At 55.0% G+C, this 17234-nt stretch overlaps 1 protein-coding gene across 4 annotated transcripts in view; it reads right to left on the minus strand.

The window, feature by feature from the left end:
• Positions 1–17234, minus strand: part of FGD5 (FYVE, RhoGEF and PH domain containing 5) — a 118918-nt gene that overhangs the window by 96175 nt on the left and 5509 nt on the right. For all 4 annotated transcript variants that reach the window (XM_069561033.1, XM_069561030.1, XM_069561032.1 and 1 more), the window contains exon 2: positions 8897–11468. In XM_069561033.1, the coding sequence (XP_069417134.1) occupies positions 8897–11468 (2572 nt within the window). The remainder of the gene's footprint in view (positions 1–8896; positions 11469–17234) is intronic.

Here is a 17234-nt window from a genome sequence, read left to right on the forward strand (position 1 = left end):
CCCTGGGGGAACCGATGCTGGAGGATAGGACGGCTGTGCACACTGCGGAGGCGGAACCCGATGCAGCCCCACTGGGTCTTCATTTCCTCCGTGGCGGGGTGTGGGGGGGTGCCCTTGGCTCACCTCCCTGCTTCCCGTGTCTTCAACCCCTCCGCTCTCCATCCTACCTGGAAGGGGAATGAGGGAGAGCCCCACCATAGCCCTGCCTGGCTGACGGGCGCTCCCCGCTGCCCCGGAGTGTTGAGCCGAAACACGAGGTGCTTCTCGGCTGGACCCCAGGCGGCCTTCCCGCATCCGGCTCACCGGCGTGGATGCCGAGCTCCGCAGTCTGAACGTGTAAAGGTCCTTCCTCACCCCAGCCGCCCCAGACTGTGTCTCCATCGTGACTCCCTCGCTGCCCCTCTGGAGATACCCTGGGCACCCCCGGATGGCAAAGGCTCCTCGCCGCCCCCTCCTCAGAACCGCCTGGACGGACCTCGCACACGGCTTTTATCACACTAGGGTCTAAGGACCTCTGTCGGCCTTTCTTCCCAGCCAGCCGGAAACACCCCCAGGGCAGCAAGCATCACCCCCCGCCACACGCCGGTACTTAGAACAGCAGCCGATGTTGAGTGGTTGGCGGTGACGGAATCAGCTGAATTGCTGGAACGTTCTACCACAAGACTGGAACTCCGGGAAAAACGGTGCGAGTTTGGTCCCTACACCTTTCAACCCAGGCTCCTCTACGTCATCTCTGTGTCTGGAGACGATGGGAACGGCATTCCAGAAAAACAAGACATCGAGGGAATCCTCTGAAACACAGTAGGTCACTTTCACTGCGGTTTAACCTGCTAAACGCCACAGTCCGACGTGTCCGCCTGGGCTCACACCTTCCTCTGCCTCCGTATGGGGAAATCCTCTTGTTGCTCAGTCACCAAGTCCATCCGATTCTTGTCACCCCATGGACTGCAGCACGCCAGGCCTAGCCATCCCTCACCGTCTCTCAGACTTTGTCCTTTCATGTCCATTGAAATCAGTGATGCCATCCAACCATCTCATCCTCTGTCGTCCCCTTCTCCTCCCACCTTCAATCTTTCCCAGCATCAGGGTCTTTTCCAGTTGACTCAACTCTTTGCATCAGGTGCCCAAAGTATTGGAGCTTCAGCATCTGTCCTTGAATGAGTATTCAGGGTTGATTTCCTTTAGGATGGACTGGTAGGATCTCCTTGCAGTCCAAGGGACTCTCAAGAGTCTCCTCCAGCACCACAGTTAGAACTTTTCTTCAAGCACCCATTCAGATGCCCCCTTGTGCATGACACCAGCCCACCCTCCTCTGGACGCCTACTCTTTGGGTCCGGAGCGTTTCCGATCTTGCACTCCAGGGACTTGAGTCTAGGTCCTTCCAACCCCCTGGACTCCACCTCCGCTGAGGTCAGTGACGATGGGGGGGGTTCACCTCTCCACCTCCTTGCACACAGCACCCACGCAGCTCTTGGTACAGCAGTACTCACTTCTCGAACAGCTGTCATCAGGGAGCCAAGAGATTCAGGCACCTGAACGCCCCCAGTCCTGGAGCTCACAAACTCCTGGGCACGTAATCCGAGCTGCGTTCTGACCGTGGACGGCTCTGAAGGAGCCCGAAATGCTGGGCTCTCTTTCTCTGGAAGCCACCGCTGCTCGAGGCTGAGTCCTCTGAGTGGTACAGAAGGCTGCTCCAACCCAGAGCTTCCCGGTCACTCATCCTGTGCCAAGGCCCACAGGAGGGCAAGGGTCTCCCCATCCCCATGCCCGGCGGGAGGGAACGGCACCTGAACGCCTCATCAGCAAGTCCTAGGAGAGGCTGTCCACCTTCTCCACAAGCTGCCAAGACAGCAGCAAACCCACCGGCAGGCAGAAACCAAAGGAGGACGTCCCTTCGCTTTCCCTCGCATCCCTGCCTCTGGACCTCCGAGAGAAGGCAGCACGTGGGTGGCGGCCGTGCTGGCCTGACTCCCGCGAGGGAGCCACTTCAGAGCTCTTGGGTGGAGGCCACCAGTGAACGTGGCACTTTTCAACCACAGAGAACAGGATGGAAAGAGTACTGGGTGGAGAGTCAGAAAGACTTGGGTGTGAGTCTTGCTGTGGCGACTTACTGCCTGTGTGACTGAGGATGGCTGGAATCTCTTTCCTGGGCCTCAGCTTCCTCATCTGGAAAATGGGAACTGGAAAGCCCTAAGGTGCCTCACTGATCATGAGTTACAAGTGAAATAACTGCTACAGACAGAGTTACAGACAGTGAGATTTGGGAATCAAAACACCCCAGTCCTGGGGTGCCCAGGCTGGTGCGGGCAGCCCCGACCCCATCCCCCGCGGAAGGCAGAGGCAACGTCGACACCACACCCCACAGCTCACGAGTTCACACCTGCTCCTGGTGATGCATGCGAGGTCCTGAACACCGGGTCTGACACACGCACAGCAAGTTGTAAGAGAGACACGGACACCCTCTCAGTGAAAGGCCCGGTTCTGCACCTGCATCCACGGCTGCGGAACCTTGATCGCGTCACTCCATGAAAGCCTGTGCTCACTGGCCTCCTCACTCCGTGCTGCATTAACTCATTTCGTCCTCATGACACGGACAGGCCCAGTACTCCTAGAGTCGCCTTTTACAGACAAGGAAACCGAGATACATGGGACTTCCCTAGCGGTGGAGTGGTTAAGAATCCACGCTTCCACTGCAGGGGGCGTGGTGGGTTCAATCCCTGGTCGGGGAACTAAAATCCTGCATGCCACGCAATGCAATGGGAAACAGAAAGAAACCGAAGCAAAGAGAGCAGAGAAAGGTAAGTCACAGCAAGAGGTGGAGCGCAGACTGAAAGGCAGGCAGAGAAAGCGATGAGAAAAAGACAGCGCGGCAACATGTTAATATCACATCTAAGAAACAGGCCCACGGACATTCACTGGAAATCTCTTTCCGCTTTTCCCTAAGTTTGAATGTTTTCATAATGAAATGGGGAAAGGGGGCCTTGGGGATCTGTGTGGAGGGATAATACTGAGTGATTAAAGTAGACGCTTCATCATGCAATAAGCGAACTTACAATTATGAGGATTTAAACGAGACACTTAGGACAGACCAGTGTGTGTGGTGTTTTGCATCCAATGGCTATTTAATCAGCTTATACAAAGCACCTCAAACTGTGTCTCAGAAGATACTTAATAAATGATAGTTCTTTCCCCCCTTGAAGCTCAAAATCAACATGCATTTATTAAGTTCCTAGTGCATAATCAACATACCAAGGTCTTGTGGGATATTCAGAAGTAAGGACTAGGTTCCCCCAACCAAGAGCCCTGACTGAGCACACAAAGCATTCTACTGGAAGAGGACGAGTGTTGGACTAGATGGCTGTTGAGAACACTTTTTCTGCATTCAGTTCAGTTAGTTCAGTCGCTCAGTTGTGTCCGACTCTTTGTGACCCCATGGACTGCAGCACGCCAGGCTTCCTTGTCCATCACCAACTCCTGGAGCTTACTCAAACTCATGTCCATTGAGTCAGTGATGCCATCCAACCATCTCATCCTCTGTCATCCCCTTCACCTCCCACCTTCAATCTTTCCAAGAATCAGGGTCTTTGCAAATGAGTCAGCTCTTTGCATCAGGTGGCCAAAGCATTGGAGTTTCAGTTTCGGCATCAGTCCTTCCAATGAATATTCAGGACTGACTTCCTTTAGGATGGACTGGTTGGATCTCCTTGCAGTCCAAGGGACTCTCAAGAGTTTTCTCCAAAACCACAGTTCCAAAGCATCAATTCTTCAGCGCTCAGCTTTCTTTATAGTCCAACTCTCATATCCATACATGACCACTGGAAAAACCATAGCCTTGACTAGATGGACCTTTGTTGATAAAGTAATGTCTCTGCTTTAGAATATGCTATCTAGGTTGGTCATAACTTTCCTTCCAAGGAGTAAGCGTCTTTTAATTTCATGGCTGCAATGACCATCTGCAGTGATTTTGAAGCCCCCCAGAAATAAAGTCTGACACTGTTTCTACTGTTTCCCCATCTATTTCCCATGAAGTGATAGGACCAGATGCCATGATCTTTGTTTTCTGAATGTTGAGCTTTAAGCCAATTTTTTCACTCTCCTCTTTCACTTTCATCAAGAGGCTTTTTAGCTCCTCTTCACTTTCTGCCATAAGGGTAGTGTCATCTGCATATCTGAGGTTATTGATATTTCTCCCGGCAGTCTTGATTCCAGCTTGTGCTTCCTCCAGCCCAGTGTTTCTCATGATGTACTCTGCATAGAAGTTAAATAAGCAGGGTGACAATATACAGCCTTGACGTACTTCTTTTCCTATTTGGAACCAGTCTGGTGTTCCATGTTCAGTTCTAACTGTTGCTTCTTGACCTCAATATAGGTTTTTCAGGAGGCAGGTAAGCTGGTCTGGTATTTCTGTCTCCTGAAGAATTTTTCACAGTTTGTTGTGATCCACACAGTCAAAAGCTTTGGCATAGTCAGTCAGTAAAGCAGAAATAGATGTTTTTCTGGAACTCTCTTGCTTTCTCAATAATCCAACGGATGCTGGCAATTTGATCTCTGGTTCCTCTGCATTTTCTAAATCCAGCTTGAACATCTGGAAGTTCACGGTTCACATACTGTGCATGAGAGTCAATTCACAAAAAAAGAATGCTTTGGGGATACACTTTAAATCAAAGTAGTGTATGTGTGTGGGAGCCAAGTCTCTCAGTTGTGTCTGACTCTTTGTGACCCCATGGACTGTAGCCCATCAGGCTCCTCTGTCCATGGGACTCTCCAGGCAGGAATACTGGAGTGGATCGCGGTGCGCCCCTCCAAGGGATCCTCCCGACCCAGGGACTGAACCCGGGGCTCTTCCATATCCCACACTGATGGCCACTGGCACTACCTGCGAAGCCCAAAGCCCTGTACACCAGGGGAAACTGTACACAATGTGTAACGCTGTAACCGTACCGTGTATAACTGTAAAAGGTAACAATGTGTACACTTCTATTTCATAAGACAGAAGACAGCTACAGTAACTGGGAAAATGCTACTATCTGTGTGCACAAACCTGGAAGGAAGTACCTGCAGAGGAGAAACTTTAAGATCATCCATCAGACCCTGAGCTGCTGCTCTCATTTAGAGAACTCTGAATTCTATTACACACTCCACACGTTTCTCGAAGGGACGCATTTTCATTAGGAAAAGGACTTGGATTTAAATAACACGAAATGGCACCACGAGAGAGTTGTTCCCTTTTCACCATTCCTGGGTCCCTCTGATTACGCCAAGGAGACTGTCTCCGCGTTGGCCCCAGGACGCCTCTCAGGCCTCTCGCTGCTCAGCAAAGGGACGGAGCCTCCGCTCAAGGCCTCGGCAAGGCACGAGGCTCAGGCCAGACTTCCCCCGCCGGGGCTTAGTTCTTTATCCTGTATCTTATTTTCACAACTGCCTTCTACTTAAGACAAGTAATACTGGTTCTCCATTTGCCGGCAGTGACATAGAATTTCCCTTTGAAATATCTTTTAAGTAAAAAAGATGGACTGATTTAAAGACAAGCAGTGAGCCATAGTGTGGGTGGCTGAGAAATAACAGATCTGCTCCAATCAGACCACAGGACAGAGGAGCAAACGGGGGGCCCACAGGGAGGCAGGGCCAGGGGGGCTCTGAACTCCCCCTCCTGGGGCTCACCGTCCAGCTCTGTTTCAGGAGCGTCGGTATTTATCTTGGCCTCAGCCTCTGATCCTCACTGCAGCGAGGTCTGGGGACACACAAGCAGCAGAAGGAGGAAGGGAACGGTCTCCTATGTTCTCATCTGGTCCTGGCCAACCCCAGCACCCCTGGGCACACGTCTCAGGTCAGCAGCACCCCCTGCGCTTGGTTCTCAAAGCCCCTATTCAGGCGAAGAAGCCGGGCCCCCCGCACCTCGTGGCAGCCCCCGCCGCCTCTCGATGCCGTGTGTCGGGCACCGCCCTTGCCCAGACGTGTTCCAGCCCAGAGCGGGATTTCTCTCGCCCTCTGCTTCCCTCTGTTTCACGCAGAAAAACGGAAGAAAGCTTTGCTCACTGATTGATGTCCAAGAGGATGTGGTTCCTGCACGGGAGATACATCCCAGCCAGCCTGGCCTGCGGGGAAATCCATTCCACAGCAGAGTGTGATGGTTCAAGACACTCAGCCAAGGCTCCCGGCTGGAGCCTCATATGTGAGATACGACGGGGAAAGCACCTAGCACGGGGCTGGCACACAGCGAGCAGTCAGGACGTGGAGAGGATTCGCATCTTCTGCGGTATTTTATTCTGGTTTGGATGAAGGCAGCTTTTTCCCCCCCCTTTTTTTTTTTTGGACTAAGCAAAGATCAAGGTGGGCTTTCCAAGGTGGCTCAGTGGTAAAGAATTCCCCTGCCAACGCAGGCGACGTGGGTTTGATCCCTGGTCTGCGAAGATCCCCTGGCGAAGGAAATGGAAACCCACTCCAGTCTTGCCTGGAAAATCCCATGGAGAGAGGAGCCTGGCAGGCTACAGTCCACGGGGTCACAAGACAGTCAGACACGACTGAGCGACTAAACAGCAACAGACAGAGGCCACAGGCCCTTTGCATGTGGCCAAGCGGCCTGCACACCGCACAGTCCCACGGACACTACACACAGACCACGAGGCGAGTGCGACCCTGGGGTTGGACAGTGTGCAGCCTGCACGACGAGACCTGGCCTCCCTTGGCATCCTTCCCCAAAATTCCTGGACCAAGAGTCAGGGAATCGGAGTCCTGACACTGATTTCTCCACCAAGAGAGATTTGAGGCAACTCTCTTTCCCTCCTCGTGCCTCAGTTTCCTCCTCAGAACGTTGTCAGAAGTTCCCTTCCAGCTCTGCAAGTCTATGATTCAACAGAAGCAGGTTTCCATTTCCGAAGGACAGTCGTAGAAAAGAGGAAATGAGCTCAGATGCCTGGCTGGAGGGGGGAGAGTCAGCAGGAGGGGGCAGGGCTAGTAGAGGGATCGGCTTCCGCCTCGGTGGGGTGGGGACATGATGGGAAGACAGCTTTGGCTCAGACAGAAAGGACAAACAGAAGTACCGAGCAACAGACGCGGCAGCTCTGTGAGGTGGAGAGTTCCCTGGGGCCTGAGGAATTCAACTACAGACCGGGTTAGGAGAGAGACCTCTTAGACATGGAAGTTAGACCACGTGCCCTTTGAGGTCCGTCCCAATATGGAGACCTCATGGTTTCAGACCTTGGCTCCATTTCCATTAGCGCTGGCAGTACACCACCAGGGGCGTGTGCTTGCGTGCTAAGTCCCTTCAGTTGTGTCCGACTCTCTGCGACCCTGTGGGCTGCAGCCCTCCCGGCTCCTGTATCCATGGGATTCTCCAGGCGAGCCTACTGGAGTGGGTTCCCAGGCTCTTCTCCAGGGGATCTTCCCCACCCAGGGATCAAACCCAAATCTCTTACATCTCCCGCATTGGCAGGCGGGTTCTTTACCACCTGGGAGGCTTCCCCCACACCCACCGGGCTTGGGTCTTGTCAAACCCCACTGATAACTACTAATGCAGTGACCTTGTCTGCTTTTCTGCTCCCGCCCTCCTGAAGTGCGCACATACCCCCATTCTCCAGATTAACCTGGATCCCTCTAGCGGCACTGAGGCCCACCTCTGCTCCAAACCAGTTCACAGAAAGAACCAGTTCACAGCCTCACCCAGACTCGCGGCAGGGAGAGAGGGAGACACGGTAGGGAACCGTATGAAAAATTCAGGAGAAAAGCCACACGAACTCTCCTGGGGTCTACACTCCACAGAGAGCTAACGCTAATCGCAAGCCGTTCTTATCTACTCATTGCTGCAGGCCCCCTTGGGAGTTCGCAACTGTGTGGGACTCGACTGAGGTCCTGTACATGCGGGGAAAGAACCAGGCTTTCCTCGAAAATCAGCACCATTCTTCTGACTTTTCATTAATTCAGATCAGGTGCCCCCGAGCGGCTAAGCGGTGGAGGCTGAATTGCAGCGCCTTTACGGTGCATCCGCGGTGCATAAGAAACAGCAAGACTTGGCAATCACCCGCCTAGGATGATCAATAAGGCCGTTCCATCAGCCTCGGGAAGGTGAGGTCAGAAAACCCCCACTGGTGTCAATAACTGCAATGCTTCACTCTCATTCCCAAGGTGACCGAGTCCAAAAACAAACCAAAAAAAATCAGCTTGGACGTACCTCTTAAAGACCTCTATTGAGAAATTTAGCTTAGGGCGCCCTTAGCTCTTCAAACAATTTAAATAAATTGTCTTTTCTAGTTCCCTTGAATAGAGTGTATATTGACACAATAAAAAGGGGTTAATCTCAATTTAGGGTATTTTCCTGATGGGGAAAGATATTTAGTTTGGCAAGATTCCAGGCCCTTCTCTTTTGGTGACTTTCCCAGAGGGGAGTAGTAAAGCCATCTGCCTAGGAGATCAGAAACGTATCCCAAATAATAACAAACACCTGCACTATACTTGGCATCTGAGACAACATTTTCAAATAGACTAGGTACTCCGATCTTTCCAAACACTCTGCCTAGAGGTAGCACGGATTCTTTCCACAGGTGAAGTAACCGGGACTCAGACAGGAAAGCGACTTAGCCCAAGTCACAAAGCTAGAGAGAGACAGAGCCCGAGGCAACAAAGCCAGTCTGTTCTGACCGCTATGCCCACCCCCGACTTCCAGGATCTAACTCCTGATCGTCTGAGGTGCTGATGTAATAAGAACAGAAATGAACTGCAAAATGAAAGTCACACACTAGACTCATCCCCAAACCATCCCTGACCAAGTCTGTGGAAAAACCGTCTTCCACCAAACTGGCCCCTGGCACCAAAAAGCTCAGGGACCGCCACCCTCGCCTAAGCTTGCCTCTCGGATGGTTACCACCGCCGGCCGGCAAAGGGAAGGTGGCTGTCACGGTACCTTTCTGCCTCCGGGTCCGCGCTCTGCGGCTTGCTCTCGAAAGCGTTGAAGCTGCTCATGTCCACGTAGCCGTCATTCTCGTTGGCCGTGGACAGGGCCCGGCTCTGGTCTTCAAACAGCTTGGTAAACGTCCCGGCCCGCGCGGGCCTCCGGGGCGGGATCTGGATGTTCTCGTAGTCCGAGTTCATGGCCGGGATGTTCTCGTAGTCCGAGGTGTCGGCGTTGGGGAACGAGATGGAGCGTGGCTTGGTGAGGGGCAGCGGCAGGAAGGGGGGACGGGAGCGGTCCTCGAAGGACTCCACCCGGGACACCGTCCTGCTGAAGGGGACCCCCTTCCTCTTGCCCTCCCGGCAGAAGATGAGCGAGGAGGGCGAGTCGCAAGCCCGGAGCTTGCCCGTCCGCGCCCGGAGCTGCGGCGAGTTGCTGAGGCTCCTGCGGTCCATCTCCAGGAGCCGGGCCGGCCCGTGGTAGCTGGACTCCGAGGACGACCTGGACGAGGACACGTTGACGTCCACGTGCACCTTGCTCTCCGTCTTCTTCTTGAACGTCAGTGCCAGGAACCGCTTGAAGGACGACTTCTTCTTCTTGGAGTGCTTGTCCGGGGGCTCACTCTCCACCAGGAGCGAGGGGGAGCTCTTGGTGATGGGCTTCTTGGTGATGCAGGCCAGGTCGAACGGGGGCGGGATGTCTACCATGGACGATGGGGTGGAGGTGCCGCTGGACGGCAGGTGGCTCCTCTGGGAGAAGCTGCCGGAGGAGCCGATGACGCAGGGCAGGGACAGGTTGTCTTCCTTCCTCTTAATGCTGTGGCCGTCAAGGCTGCAGGCCTCGGGCTCCCGGTACAGGGACACGGGGATCTCCCGGCCCTCCACGGAGAATGATCGCGGGTACAGCGTGAAGGCTCTGGGCTTTGCCGGCAGGGCCCTGCCGACGTCCAGCGGCTTCCCCTCCAGCGACAGGACTGTCTTCCTCGCCTCCGTGGTGGCCGCCCCAATGCCAGCGGCCGCTAAGCCAGCTTCCGGCCCCATTTCTTCCGGGACCGTTTCTGGGACGTAACCAGCCAGCTTCCCGGAGTGGGGCCTGGCCCTCGCCATGACGTAATTCCTGTCGATGGGGACCAGGCCGCCCTCCGCATCAGGGCTCAACTCCTGCGGGGCGACCTGCGCTCTGGGCGTCTCCGCCTCCCCGGGATCCGCCCCGCAGGGCGGACCAACTCCCATCTCATAGGGGTTGGCATCCTCATCCTCAGGCAGGACCAGGACGTCAGGCACAGGGGGGCCCTCCTCCTCAGCGCCACCCTGCTCGGAGCCCCGCCGCTCACGCCCCGGCCCGGCCTCGGGGTCCCGCTCTGTGTGTTCTCCTGGCCCCGGCTCCTGTGCTGACTCTCCTGCGGACTCGGAATAAGGAGGGTAGCTCTCACTACAGAAGGAGGTGCTCTCGGAGGGGAAGAACTCGTAGGGGCTGGCCGAGAGCGGAGGCACGAGGTCGTCCACGCTGTCGCTCTCGAACGGGATGATGTGGCAGCTCTCCTCGGCTGCTTCATCCTGCACGGGGTCCTCACCCTCCCCGGGGTCCTGCCCCACCTCCGCTTCCGCCGGGTCAGCCGGCTCATCCTGCCCACCGTGCTCGCTGCCATCACCCACGGCATCTTCACACACTTCCTGGGAGACGTCAGGGTCATCTCTGGCCACTTCGGCCTCGGGGACACCCGTGGCCGACCCCTCATCCTCTGGGGGCTCCTCGCCGGCATCGTCCCCCTCGCCCCTCTCGTCCACACTGCGGCCCTGTTCTTCGTCCTCCTCCTCTGCCTCCTGGGGGGTCCCAGGGGCCCCGGGCTCCTCCTCGCCGCCAACCTCGGTATCCTCGACGACCTCGAGGTGGGCTGGGATGCTATCGCTCGGAGACTCCGGCCCTCTGTCCCCAGGCCCCCCGTCCTCCAGGCTGCAGGCGCTGTGTTCTTCCGCCAGCCTCTCTTCCTCCTCCTCACTCGCCAGCGTCTGGTCCTCGGTCCCCGCGGCCCCGGCACAGTCCGCCCCCTCCGCGTCCTCGGGGGCGAGGGCGACGTCTTGATCAGCCTGTCCGCTCAGCACCGCCCAGGCCTCTGCAGCCGGGGGCCCCGCTGGCCCACACCCCTCGCCCCCATCCAGGCCCTCCTCCTCCTCCTCACCGGCCTCCGGAGGCCCCGTGACTGCGTTCTCCTCGCAGCCCGCATCCCTGGCTCGGACCTCCCCCGGCGGGGCCCTGGGGGCCACGATGTAATCCTCGTCGGCCTCGGACTCGGAGCATTCCGGGGTGGACCGGTGCTCTTCGTAGAGGCCCCTGTCTACGCAGGGCAGCTTCCCGTTGCTGCATTTGTTCAAGCTGTTGATCACGTAGACGCTGGCCCTCCACTCGCTGGGGTTGGCCAGCCGGGGCTTTGGGGCGATGGGGGGTTTCGGCCCCCTGGACATGGAGGAGTTGGGGCTGTGAAGGCTTTCAGGCCGGAATGATGCCGGGCAGAATTTGGGTGGTGTCTGTGGCGTGAGGGAACTGGCAGCCTTCGGCTTGGGGGCGACTGGTGGTTTGGGTGAATCTACAGGATGAAAACACAGACAAGAAGGGGAGAGAAAGCACAGTTACCTTTACTTCCACTTGAGTCTCCTACCTACCGTTTTCAAGAGAACACTGGAGCTGGCTTCCCAGCCCATGTGAGCCCAGCCTACCACGTTCCGCCAGGTTGATGCCCTCCACCAACATCTTTAAAATCCCGTGTGCTCATGCAGTCGGTCGCGTCTGCCTCTTACAGGACCCCACGAACCGTAGCCCACCGGACTCCTCTCTCCATGGGGTTTCCCAGGCAAGAACACTGGAGGGGTTGCCATTTCCTTTCCCACTCAAGATTCATTCTGTGAACAAGGTGAAGAGATCTTTCTTCTAAACACAGTCCGGCTGACGGAACCCAAACGAATGACAGCCTGTGCTCACAATGAAAGCGTCCTGATCTCTGCACTCCTTTGCCCAACAAGTATGTTTAAATGCATGTGCCCAGGAGCCAAGGAAGATCTCAACAGTCAGCATCCAGGCTGCCCTCAAGGAGCCCACAGCCCTTCTCCCATGAGCGCAGTCTAGTCTCTCCACACACGGCACCATAGATGGCAGAGGCTTCCAGGGCCAAGAAGAGAAGAACACCTCTGCCGAATTCTCACAAGTCGAATTAGGGAGACCAGCCTGACACAACGGGGAATTCTGTGGTGGTCCAGTGGTTAAGAATCCACCTTTCAAAGCAGGGGACTCAGGTTCCAATCCCTGGTCAGGCAACTAAGATCCCACATGCCTCAGGGCAACTAAGCCTGCACCCCAACTACCACGCCTGCCTGCGCACGCTCGAGTCTGTGCTCCGCAGTAAGAGAAACCCATGGGCTGCAGCTAGAAAAGGTCTGCATGCTGCAGTGAAGACCCAGAGCAGCCAAAAAAAAAAAAAGGCTGAGAGAACAGCCACAGGAGCTGCGGGCTCTTGGAATATGATGACTGAGCACCTCCCTCCTTCAAGAATGGCACACCCCCAGGCTGGGGGTGGCGACGCCTCTGAACTCTGCATGCCTCGGGGCTGGTGTCCAGCGAACTGCCCTGCACCCAAACCTCACAGGGACATCACAGGGTATTTTCCAGCACGGGTCTCATCGCATGTGGATGCTGAGGGTCTATCGGCCACGACCAAACGGAAGATGGACAACACGCACGTGTCACGGGGTTAGGGAAGCAAGGGTGCCGCGGCTAGTGACGACCACTCGGAGGGGGTGAAACTGCAGCTCGCTTTGGCAGGATGGGAGGGACCCGGACAAGCAGGAGGGTCAAGGGTGGAATCTCCCACTTCCAAGTTCAGCATCTCTCCTGCCACAGCCAGCCCATGCCTTCACACCTGCGGCTGGGCTTCCGAGCCCCTGTCCACACTGCAGGCAGGTGAGGAATGGGGATTCCCAGGGACGCCACTCCGTCCTGCCATCTTTGCTTCAGCACCGCCTGGCGGTCCACTGCCCAGATTTAGGGTGCACGTCCCTGCTGCGGTCCAATCTCAATTCCCAGTTCCATCCCCACTAAGCCCTGGGCGTGATACTCTGATACAGAGCTGGCTTGGCGTGTCAGTTCAGCCTGGGACAGAGGGAAGACGGAGCAGCTGGCCTGGAGGGGTGCCAGCAAACACCACCCCCTCCCACGGCGTTCAACTCACAGCTCCATCTCTGACCTCAGTCATTTCTAATCCAGGGCAGACTGACAAATGTAATGTGAGCCCCATTTATCATTACACATGTAATTATTATTAATTCTCTTATAGCCACATTAAAGAGTAAAAAAGAAACAGGTGACACTAACTTTAACAATACATTTTTCAATTCAATTTATTCCAGATATCACTTTGGATATTATCACGTAATCAACGAATCATGTGTGGATCAACATGTACTTGATACTCAAAGTTCATTCGGGAAATATCCGACATTCTCTATGATGCTAAGTCCTCGAAATTGAAGGTATGTTTCACACTTGCAGCACGTCACGACTCAGGCCAGCCCCACCCCCGGGTGCTCAGGAGCACAGGGTGGGGTGGCCGCGGTGGCCGGCAGCACAGCTCTAACTGATTTCAGCCCATCTCCACGGGGACTGTCCCACTGGCCCCCCATGTCAGTGTGTGTGTGTGTGTGCGTGCGTGTGTGTGTGTGTGTGTGCACGCTAAACTGATTCAGCCGTGTCCAACTCTTTGTGACCCCATGGACTGTATGTAGCCCACCAGGCTCCTCTGTCCATGGGACTCTCCAGGCAAAAATGCTGGAGCGGGTTGCCATTCCAGTCTCCAGGGGATCTTCCCGACCCAGGGATCGAACCCGGGTCTCCTGCACTGCACACAGATTCTTGACCTTCTGAGCCACCAGGGAAGCCCCCGTTTCAGTATATCTGAGGCCGAAGTCAGTGTCGTCTCCCCAAGCTGGCACGACTATGAAAAATTCAGCTGAGGGGCCCCAAAGGAAATAATAAAAAAAAGGCCCTGGATGCCAATAATACAGGGTCGTAAAGCCCACGCACTCTGTTCCTGGAAGGGCCTGACTCCAAAGCCTCTTTACTTGCGTCTGCACATAAATCTGATGAACTGACCGGCGTGGTTTCCCAGGGCACAGCTAATTGGGAGGGGGCAGTGAGAACAGGGACACTGTCAGTTGTAAGATGTGGCAGCTGACAGCAAGAACAGGAGGAAGAGGCCCATCGGCCAGGACTTTAAAGCCTCGGGGCTTCTCTGGTGGACCACGCTAGGACTGCACGCTCCCAATGCAGGGGCCCGGGGTTCCAGCCCTCCTCGGGGAACCAGACCCCACATGCCGCAATTAAGACCTGGCACAGCTGAAGAAATAACCATTTTTTAAAAAAAGGTTTTAAAGACAAAAGCACTCACTTCCTCAAGGCCCTAACCCATATCTACATTCACCCATACCAACAACCCATTAAAGCCGCAGGCATCCAGATAAACAACCCCGAGTCTTCAAGATGAAAGAAGTGACTTTCCAACTCCTTGTTTCTATACACAATCAAATACAACCTAATTTAGAAAAAAATTTCTGTTCAATTTAGTTTTTTTTTTTTTAAAGCCCGAAATATCTGGAGCTTAAAACAGCTAAGCTTCAGCTCCCTGTCAATGTGGCATAACAGGGTAACAATTATAAGCCTTTGGAGCCTGGTGATCTGGGTTCAAATCCTACCTTTGCCATTTATAAGCTATGAGGCTGAGTCTCAGATTCCTCTTCTGTAAAACGGGTACAAGAGGCTGTTATACAGATCCAAAGATATATAATACGTTAGCAGGACTTTGCTTAGCAATTTTCCATAAACAGAAGCTTCACTGGTGGCTCAGACAGTAAAGAATCTTCCCACAATGCAGGATCCATGCAGGTTCAATCCCTGGGTCGGAAAGATCCCCTGGAGAAGGGAATGGCAACCCACTCCAGTACTGCGCCTGGAAAATTCCATGGACAGAGAGCCTGGCGGGCTATAGTCCATGAGGTCGCAAAGAGCTGGGCACGACCGAGCAACCCTTTTTCACACTATTGTTGTTCTAATAAAGTCAGGCTTCCCCTCCTTGACGTCTTCTCCTGCTGTTAAGTCTGGATCTACAATGAAACATGACGTAATACGAGCCTCACTTCTCAACGTCAGGTGTCAGACACTGGCACGCAATTATTCTCCAGGGGGTGGGGACTCTCATTTCTCAGGTGGTATTTCACACAGGCACCACCAGACCTGCCAGAGGGACAGATCGGTCATGAAAAATGCATCACTCCCACCCCGCCCCATCCTTCCTGCAATCAAGCTATTGATCTGCAGGCTCCATCTCCTCGGAAAAAGGTCACAGTGGGCGTCTTAGGCGTGATCCAGCAAGAAAATGCCTTCCCCAGGGGAGCCCCGAGGAGTGACATTACCCAATGTCCACGTCCTGCTCCCCACTCTAAGAGCTCAGGGCGTTCCACCCTCTTCCCCTCTGAGATCCAAGGATGGCAGAGTCAGAAAGACCCTGCCCAACCCCTCATTGAGAGAGGAGACTGAGGCGCAGGCAGGGCGGGGGACTCAGTGAGTCCAGAGCAGGGCCTCTGTAGAAAGGAGTCTCTTGCTTCCTGGTCCAGTCCCTTCACCCTTTTGACAGCAAGCATTTCTTCTATGGGATCCCCCGTGGCTCAGCGGTAAAGAATCCGCCTGCCAATGCAGGAGACGCGGGTTCAATTCCTGGGTCTGGAAGACCCCCTGGAGGAGAAGATGGCAACTCACTCCAGTATTCTTTGGCTGGAAACTTCCATGAACAGAGGAGCCTGGGTGGGCTTCACAAGTCCATGGGGTTGTGAAGAGTCAGACACAACTGAGCAACTCTTCCACAGGGCAGACTCGGGGCTCCCGGCTTCTAGGGAAGCAGAGAAAGGCAAAATACAGAGAGACTGAGGCCAGAGGGACCAGGGACAGCGAACCAAGTGAGAAATTCCCATAAGGCTGAGTCAGAAGGACTGAGGACCACAGTGAATGACTGGCTCTCCTCCGCTCCCATCCAGCTCTCTGTGATCCAGCTCCACGACATCAGTATTGATGGAGCACCTAGCATCTCCTAGGCCCTCCTCCAGACTCTCTGAATACATCAATAAACCAAACAAAGACCACATTCCTCCTGGCCTTTACACTGTAGTGGCGGGAGATAAGTGATAAAAAGCCTAAGTTTGTTATCCATCATACGTGAGATGATCATGAGGTCCACAGAAAAAGATCAGGAGTTAGGAGGAATTTGGAGGAAAGATGAGGAGCTTGCAACTTTAGACAGAGAGACCAGGACGGGTCTCAATGAGAGGACATCAGAGTGAAGACCTGAAAAAGGCGAGGGGATTCAGGGCTCACCCGGCGTGTCCAAGGCCGTCTGAGCGGTGGGAAGGGAGTGAGGCAGCGAAGGAGGACAGGAGATGAGGGCAGAGGGGTCCTGGCCAGAGTGTCGATGACAAGCTGGCCCTGAGCAGGAGGCCAAGCCCACTCCAGCTAGTGTGCTGAAGGTGGCAGCAGTGCTGAGCGTGAAATCGGGGAGGCCAGGGAGGGGCCACCGGCGAGAATGATGCAGGCCAGAGAGGATGGAGGCTTGGACCAGGCTGCAGCCGAGGAAGCGGTTAAAAAGAAAGAAAGAGAAAGATCAGATTCTGAAGATGAAGATAGAGCTGGTGGGATTTACAGACGGTTTGGATGTGGGGTGTGAGAGAAAGAATAATCACGGGCAACGCGAAGGTTTTGAGTCACAGCAACCAGCAGGGTAAAGCTGCCACCAGCTGAACCGGGGAAGGCTGCAGGTGTCGCGGGAGGAAACCAGAACTTCGATCTGCACCTGTTGCATCCGACTTCCCCATCACATCCCTGGAAGGAGCGGTCAGTGGGCTCTTGGATGGACCAGCCTGGGTTCCTGGCTGGAGGCAGCCATCACAGAGATGGGATCAGGGCACGAGCCGGGTGAAATCACCAAGAGACTGAGTGGGGGGCAGAGATGAGAGTGGAGCCCGGGACGGAGCCCCACTGGCCCCAAGGCTCTGAGAAGGAGCCGGTGAAGGAGCCGGGACGCAGGAGGCGAGAAGAGGAAAGGGGACGGCCCCTGGCTCTCCTTCCTCCCAAGGAGGATTCACACAGAGCTCCTGCGCACAGGGCCAGGTTACCTGGGTCTCAGACCAGTGCTGCCCAGAGGAGGCGCAGGGGGCAGATACACCAGGGTGCCTGCTGAAGGACAGGGACAACTTTCATCATAAAAAAAAAATGAAGTTGGATATGATCCAGCAATCCTATGCCTGTGCACGTATCTGGA

Source organism: Ovis canadensis, chromosome 19 (assembly GCF_042477335.2).
Source record: "Ovis canadensis isolate MfBH-ARS-UI-01 breed Bighorn chromosome 19, ARS-UI_OviCan_v2, whole genome shotgun sequence".
Taxonomy (NCBI): Eukaryota; Metazoa; Chordata; class Mammalia; order Artiodactyla; family Bovidae; genus Ovis; species Ovis canadensis.